Source organism: Quercus lobata, chromosome 9 (assembly GCF_001633185.2).
Source record: "Quercus lobata isolate SW786 chromosome 9, ValleyOak3.0 Primary Assembly, whole genome shotgun sequence".
Lineage (NCBI taxonomy): Eukaryota > Viridiplantae > Streptophyta > Magnoliopsida > Fagales > Fagaceae > Quercus > Quercus lobata.
Genome location: NC_044912.1, coordinates 10,876,089 through 10,884,417, shown reverse-complemented (window position 1 = coordinate 10,884,417; position 8,329 = coordinate 10,876,089). Strand labels below are relative to the sequence as shown.

General features: G+C 33.3%; 1 protein-coding gene across 3 annotated transcripts; it reads left to right on the top strand.

The window, feature by feature from the left end:
• Nucleotides 1-1,309: 1,309 nt before the first annotated feature.
• Nucleotides 1,310-6,896, top strand: LOC115959960 (RNA polymerase sigma factor sigE, chloroplastic/mitochondrial). Of its 3 annotated transcripts, none has more exons than XM_031078644.1 (6): nt 1,310-1,417; nt 2,354-3,109; nt 3,257-3,403; nt 4,063-4,299; nt 4,898-5,161; nt 6,407-6,896. In XM_031078644.1, exons 2-6 carry the CDS (start codon nt 2,408-2,410, stop codon nt 6,608-6,610), a joined length of 1,554 nt encoding a protein of 517 aa, XP_030934504.1. In that variant the 5' UTR covers nt 1,310-1,417; nt 2,354-2,407; the 3' UTR covers nt 6,611-6,896. The 3 variants fall into 3 exon arrangements, with proteins under 3 accessions (XP_030934504.1, XP_030934506.1, XP_030934505.1); XM_031078646.1 differs by lacking the exon at nt 1,310-1,417 and adding an exon at nt 1,999-2,261; XM_031078645.1 differs by lacking the exon at nt 1,310-1,417 and adding an exon at nt 1,999-2,265.
• Nucleotides 6,897-8,329: the final 1,433 nt, after the last annotated feature.

Here is an 8,329-nt window from a genome sequence, read left to right as displayed (position 1 = left end):
GAAATAGATTAACTACCATACGACGAGAGGCTCGAACTATTTCAAACCCTACTAATGTCATACGCCACTCTCATGGTAATGTTAATGTATCCAACCATTCCCAATCTTTATCTTGCATATATCATTACAATATTTTTAATATCAAGATAAACAATACTAGCCTCTGAGCACGCGCGTGAGGCTCTTCTATTTTTTGGGTAAGGGTTAATTTAGAACATTTATTATAATTTGGGATTACTACATTTTCCAATAACAAAAAAATCTAGGGGTGTGATTGGAAAATTATTTCTCCCCACATGATACTCATCACACCCCTAGTTTTTTTTTTTGTGATTGAAAAATGTAGTAATCCCAAATTATAATAAATGTTCTAAATTAACCCTTATCCAAAAAATAGAAGAGCCTCTGAGCACGCGCTCACGCGCGTGCTCAAAGGCTAGTATATATAATTGACCTTAAATAGAAAATGAATTATATTTAAGTCATGTGGGAACTTCAAATGAGAAAATATAACCTAAATTAGGAATTTACTTGAAAATTTACACAAATATTCACGCGCGTGCTCAGAGGCTAGTATATATAATTGACCTTAAATAGAAAATGAATTATATTTAAGTCATGTGGGAACTTCAAATGAGAAAATATAACCTAAATTAGGAATTTACTTGAAAATTTACACAAATATTTTTTCTTATAATTTCACTTTCCTATCATTCCAAACAAACAAACAAACAAAACCTAAATTTAAATTCATCTTTTGATGAGACGAACTTTCACTAAAAATATGAAACTCGTCTAGAGATGAGTTCAGAAATATGCTATTTCTTAAAATAACTCTCGAATATTAATATTTTACTAAATATAAATTTTTTAAAAAAAATTTTCTTATAGGAAAAATTAAGTAAGGATCCTCAGAGGTCCTCAAGTTCTATGGCGTTCGACTGTTGTATTAATTTTATGTATTTCATATGGCTGTTGTTAAGCAACGTAGAGATTAGCCAGACCATCACAATAAGTGGGTCCCATAAACTAGAAACAGCCAATAACATCTGCCCACGCTTCACTAACATCATACATAATTCCCAAAATATCCTCACCTCCACTCCGAATTCGCCACGTAGGAACATTCCCAATGATAATTTCTCTGCTCCTAGACTAGTCCACGTTAACCCCCCACCTTTAAATGCCCGAACTATCATCAACGTGTTCGCTTTTAGAACCGTCCGATTCCCGAGACCCCGAATCTCCACCGTCGATTTATCAAGAGTTACAAATTTTTGTGGACACCGTAATTCACGTATTTTGACGAGTTTCGTACATAAAAACTCACAAAAATTCCTTAGTTAGAGATTCCAGAGTATTCAACAAACCTGTGTCAAACTCTGCAACTTGGATCAGACAGTATCATCAGTATCAGGTAGTTCAGATTCTACATTGAATTCTTGTTTTGTTTTTTGTTTTTTGTTTTTTTTTTTTTTGGTCAGTTTCAATTCTTTTATGGGAAAAGTTTGTAATGTGTTGTACTTTGTGTGTATCTTACTTTACTTCAGAATCTTGATAGTTGATATCTTATACTATGATATAGTTTTAGTACTGAATTATTTAATGATTTTTAAGACGTTAAAGTGTTAGTAATGCAACGATTAGATTAAGGTTTGCCTATTTAAGATTATATATATGTTAGTGTGATATACTGTATTGGATTTGGATAAGTGTGTGTTATGCAGACAAGTGCTTAGTCCCATTTTGGGGGTTTACTAGATTGAATTGAGATATATAACTCACTACAAGGAGCCCAATTGTAAATTGATTAGTATTTTTGGGTAGATAGCTTGGTTATTTGATGAGTGTGATCATTGAGTTCTAACAATTGTTTGATTATGCTGATTGTTAATTGATTAGCATCAAATACTGTATTGAACTGTTTAGACTTGTTAATTTTGAAGTTCATATCAATCATAACATGAATTTAATTCTTATAATTAAAACATGCTTTATATCTGGAAGGATTAAAATTTGAGAATGACTCCATCTGAATCAACCTATTTTGGTTGTGTCATAAGGTGACCCCTCAAATAGGAGGAGCATTAGTTGGTGCAAGCTTCACAATTGGATTTGCAATTTTGCAGATGTACCTAGGACTGCAATGATGAGTCTTAGAGCTATATGGAGGAAAAATTGGCAGTTGGGTCACAGAACTGATATCATGAATTTTATGCAAATTACACAATTATGTAGAGGAAATTGTGCTTGCTTAAATTGTTGGTATTGATAACAATAATCTTTGCCATTCATTGAAAAACTAAGTTTCAGGACTGAAATGAACTGAGAATACATATTTCTTTTGTTGTAGGAGGATTTGGGAAGCTGTCATTCATCTTTTGAAACTTTGCTTGAGCAACTTGGCATGGGAGTTGTGACTGTTTCTAGCTCAGCTTCTCGAACTCCATTAGGACTGGTTGCAAAATTCTCAGGTCAACGCTCTACGTTGAAAAGACCCTTGATAGTAGCATTCAAAGTAGATAAACCCAATAGCACAGCATCAGGTGCACCTCAGGCGCAAATCCCTCTGCCCATAGAAATTCATAAGGATCACAAAAAGAGACTAGTAAAAGCTAATAAACCTTTGAGAAGAGTAAAAGCTGTCCTTACAGATGAAGCTTCTCCGTGTACCTTGGAAGTGGATTACAATGAAGCCGCCGCCCAACTTGAAAACATATACAAGCTTAGCCCAACAACGGATACTTCTGATGTGGAAAATGTAGATGGCACAAGAAAAAGCCGAGGAAGGAGGAGGAAGAATATTGAAGGTGATTCAAAAGCAGAAAATAGAACTGGTAATAGTGTTATCAAGAACCGAATAAAGAAGGTTCAGAGATTGGGTCTTGAGAAAAGGATTGCATTGAAAAAGAACAAAGAAAATGAAGTGGTTCCTCTATTACGGAAGAGAAAAGTTATTAAGAATGAAAATGTGAGGATTGAGAAGCTTGTAAGGGAGTACTCAGCTTCTACTGATTTGGTCGGTTTGGACTGGAGAAAGATGAAGATACCTCCAGTTCTTCCTTCTTCAGAGCATGCTTGGTTGTTCAAGTTGATGCAACCAATGAAGGTAAGGCTTCAAATTCCTATTTGGAAAAAGAAAATTTCCCCCCTTTTTGTTGTGTTTCAATTTCAACCATTAGTTGTATCTTTTTTTGAAATGAAATTGAGTGATCTTGGCTGCTAAGTAGCCTAAGTTATGTTTTTTGAAATTTAGGCACTCCTTGAAGTAAAAGATAATTTGCAAAAAGACTTGGGAAGAGAACCAACAGAAGGCGAATTAGCTGAAGCAACAAATATGAACGTGGTTCAAGTACGAAAACACATGGAGGTTGGTCGAGCTGCAAGAAATAAGCTTATTAAGGCAAGTTTATTTATTTACTTTCAGCTCATTTTGGTTATGCAGAACAATACTACTAAAAGTTTCTTTGAACTTTTTCTCAAAAAAAAAAAAAAAAAAAAGGGTTTCTTTGAACTAAGGTGGCCCTTTGATGTTGTGTAAAAAAGTATGTTTAACATGTTCATTGTGTAGTAAGATGCAAATAATATGTTGAGGTTCATATTTTTCTTGGGCAACAAAAATCATCTTCATTTAAGCAAAATTCACATTTATAGAGACTTAAAATTGAGACAGTTATGTCTGAAATTGGTCTCCTCCTAGGGTCAGTGTGAATGTGTGATCAATAATTTGTGGTGTATATAGAATGTTCCATGAGTAGCCCTTATAACATTTTACTTCTGATCCAAGTGAACTTAACTACAGGTGTATTTTAATTTCTTTGCGATGATATGTCAAATAATTTTATGTGTATTAAAATCTTTGACCTGTTACATTTTGATTTGTCTATGTTACTTTTGACTTTCTAAATCTTTTGATCAAGATATGAGGCTGAAATTGAGTAGATTTTGTTAAGCAAAGAAAAACTTTGGCTACTTTCAAGCTTAATTAGCAAGAAATGTCCCAAATGTATTGATTCTATTAAGGATCTGCGTACTAACAGATAATGCTTATATCTGTTGCAGCACAATCTCCGTCTCATTTTGTTTGTAATAAAAAAATATTTTCAAGAATTTGCAAATGGACCAAAATTTCAAGACCTTTGTCAGGCGGGAGTGAAGGGACTCATTACAGGAATTGATCGTTTTCAACCAAAAAGGAAATTCCGGCTCTCAACTTATACTCTCTTTTGGATCAGGCATGCCATTATACGCTCCATGACACTCTCAAGCTTTACTCGTGTTTCATTTGGCCTTGAATCAGTAATGCTTTCTTCCTCTCTGGCTCTCTATTCTTCTCTTTGTTTGTAGTAGCACTTTGTTTTCTGAGTTCCTGTAAGCAGGAGTGTGGACTGGATGGAAAAAATTCTTCATTTGAAAGTCAAATGTTATTACAAGTAATATGAAAATTTAAAATTAAGGAGGTGGTATATTAGAAAACATGGCAAGTATGAAATTCTAAGCAATCATTTGTGGGCTAATGCCTTAAGCAACAAAGTAGTCATGACATAGTGGGATAACTAATATAAGAAGTAAGTAAAAAATGCATGTGTTGAAAATGTTTTATTGACGAAGATAGCTTATTTTAAATGACATGACATGATATTCATCTTTATATTTGAGAATAATTAAATGCTCACCATGAAACAGACCCTCTATATTTCAAAACAAATGGAGAGGATCCTTTTCCTCTGCTTTGCCATTTATTACCCCCCCCCAAAAAAAAAAAAAATCTATTTTTAGAATTATATAGGATATATTGCAGTTGGGTTAGCCAGAGCTCAATTAATCCATCACATATATGATGGAAGCTTTAAATGAATAAGGAGCTGTTGTAACTTTTATGCTTATGTTTATGCAGGTTAGATTGGAAATCCAGAGAGCCAAACTTGAGTTGTTGTTTGAGCTTCATAGATTACCAACAAAGGAAGAGATAATAAAAAAAGTGGGGATCTCGCCCGAGAGGTATCATGAAGTTCTGAAGGCCTCAAAACCTGTTTTGTCTCTACATTCAAGGCATGCAACCACACAAGAGGAGTACATAAATGGGATCCCGGATGTTGACGGTGTTGGAGCTGATAACTGGAAGCAACCTGCTCTTCAAAGGCTTGCTCTTGACGATGTGGTAATCACTAATCCTCTCCAACCTTTCCTCTTGCACTGCATAGCTTACTCTCTGCAAATTTAACAAGACCACTTAATGTTTTCCAACAGTAATATTTTTGTTTGGAATGAAGATGGAATATAATTTGATTTGATGATCTGTCATTGAATTAAATAAAGGTAAGTCTCTTGTATTTCGGACTAAATTTTTTAGTTCAGTTTCATGAAAACATGAAACCAAATTTTCTTTGTGCCTCTATTGCACTATGCTTAATTAAAGAGTACTTTTTTCCTAATCAGAGATGGAATTAAGGTGTTCAAACCATTCATTTGGATCATGTCTTAGCCATCTTTGCTATGGATTTAGTACAGTCAATCAAACTGGGGTTATGAGGACACTACTTCTAAGGGAACTTCTGCTTTTAAATTAAAACTTGCTCAAGATTAGAGCTAGGGGGATTGCTTTTAAAAGATACAATGCCCTCTTTGCATTTAGAGATGTTCTGTTAGTTTTTAGATCGCCAAATTTCATGAAAATGTAATAATTATTGAGTATGTATTGTGTTGCTCAATGATTAAGATCAAAGTGTGAAGATGCAACTCCAAGAAGATATTCTGTCAAGGTTTAGAGACTGTAGCTGTGCACCCTATAGAGAGAAAACCTAAACTTAATCTATTCAACCCATGAATTCAGAAAGTCAATATTTACAATGGTTTTGTTGCCATATTGGTGAACAAGACTGAAACCATAGAGAGTGGTTCATGTACAATGAGTTCAGACATTATGAAATTGTTGCGGGCGCAGTATTAAGTTCAACAACTGGATAGTATCTAAGGTCCAGTGAGTTGAACTAGATTTGTAACCTCTCCTCATATAGTGGATTACCTTATTTGGGGTAGGCTACCCTTGGAGTGTTTTTCCTTTGGAGTTGTTCTCCATTGGTTTTTCACTTCATTACCAAATATGTGCCTTTATTGTCTCTTGATATACTTTTCAGATTTGGTACTTCTTGTGATTGTGATTAACTTATCATAATTGTAATCACTAAATTGGCATAATTGGTAAATAGCTATTGTGTTCTGTCATATACAAAATGCCTTGTAATCTTGCTGATATGATTGTTTGTAGAAGTAGTTCTTTTTTTCTTTTTCAGCTAGATTGTAGAAGCAGTTTTTAGAATTATTGTTATCATCTTCCTTTTTTCAATGAGTTGTATTCACATTGAATCAGAACCTAAAACTTAACTTTTTTGAAAAATTTCTCCAGCTTGATTCCTTGAAGCCCAAGGAGAGCTTGGTTATCAGACAGAGATATGGACTTGATGGTAAAGGTGATAGAACATTGGGAGAGATTGCTGGCAACTTAAATATTTCAAGAGAAATGGTTCGGAAGCATGAAGTTAAGGCTTTCATGAAGCTTAAGCATCCAGCTCGAGTGGATTATCTTCGCCAACATATAAGCATAAACTGATCAACATCATATGTTTCTCTAGTATATAACTTTCCTTCTAAATGATTTCTGATTACCAAGTCCTACTGCAGACTAATGATCTGTATTATAGTCTTTTTACTGCCCAAACATTGTCTCCTCCCCCCACCGAAAAGAAAAACAAAACATAGATGAACATAGAAGTCCAATACCATGTAATTAAGTTTTAAAACTCAATATTGTAAAGGGGTGAAACTCAGATACAGTTACTTAAATGCAGTAAATTAGATTCTCCAATGAAATTCAAATACATGGTTGCATTGATTAATGGTGCACAAAAATGTTTTCTTTCTTCAATGCAATTAAAAAAAAAAAAAAACATTTTGCTGCAAATAGCGACATATGCTTGACATGCTGTATTTTTCTCTTGTAATATATCAATAGGATTATATTATATTTTACACAGTTACAAAAAAATTTCAGCTTTAACATACGACTCTATTGTATTACTGTTATGTTTGTGATGGGCTGGTGAATATATTTTATACAGATACAAATATTTTCAGCTTTTCGAAACATACTTCTCTATAGTGTTTTGTTATCTTTGTGATGGGCTGGTGATTTTGAAACGTAGTATTTGGTATTGGCTTCTTCATTAATTGAGCACATGTAGACTTCATGATGTACTACTTGTACTCGTAATCAATACAAAAAATTCCAACTTTTGCAGTATTTGAAAAAGATCATAGTAGGTATAGTCTTACCCCCTAATATTTTGGAGAAGCCGATTTCCAAACATGGACCCATGACTTGTTACTTTTGGTGAAAAACATTTGTCATCCCATCTATTCCAACTATCAATTCAACAATTTATTTATAAATCCTAGTTGAGTGCACACACGATTCTCAATTTTTAATAATCTTGTAAACGTCATGCTGGGCTAGCAATGTAATTAGGAAAATTTAATACCAGCCCTGAAAAGGTAGTATTTGTTGGGCACAACAGTATTAACGTGAAGTAACACAATAAAATAAATAAATAAATCAATAATAGCCCTTCAATTATGAATTCAAAAACTTATTTACAAATCCAAGCTAAGGAAATAATGGATTCATAATTTTCACATTGTTCTGAATGTCAAGTAGCTAGGAAAAACCATTAACAGTAGCTACAATTTAGTCTGATATGAATTAAGAAAATTCAATAAATAAATTTAATCAATCCTAAAAACTATTCTAACCCAAATTCGTTAGCTAAAAACACAATACACAAAGAAAATAAACCACACATAAAAAAAAAAAAAAATACATATATATATATTTACCTGAAAAATCATTTAATCTAACGACACAAATGTAACTAACTCTAAACAATTCCATTATAATAAAATGAATTATAGTGTGTTTTCTTAAAACTAACATTGCAACAAATACAAGAATATCCATGACTGATGACTCGCTACAAATATAAGAATATCACCTTTAGGAATAAATACAATTTCATCATCATATTCATGAGAATCATGACTTGCTAAAATCGGCATTGCAACGATATCTTTATTTTGAATATTACAATTCTCCATTGTCACAACACCCAAAAAACTTCTCCTTGAGAAACCCCAAATTTTCTTTCTTTTGTGTTGGGCTGTTAAAAAGACAAAATGGATCGGAATGGATGGAATAGAACCGATTAAGACCAAAGAGGATCGAATAAGACTGAACAAGACCAAACAGGACCGAAAAAGACTGAAAAGGACTGAA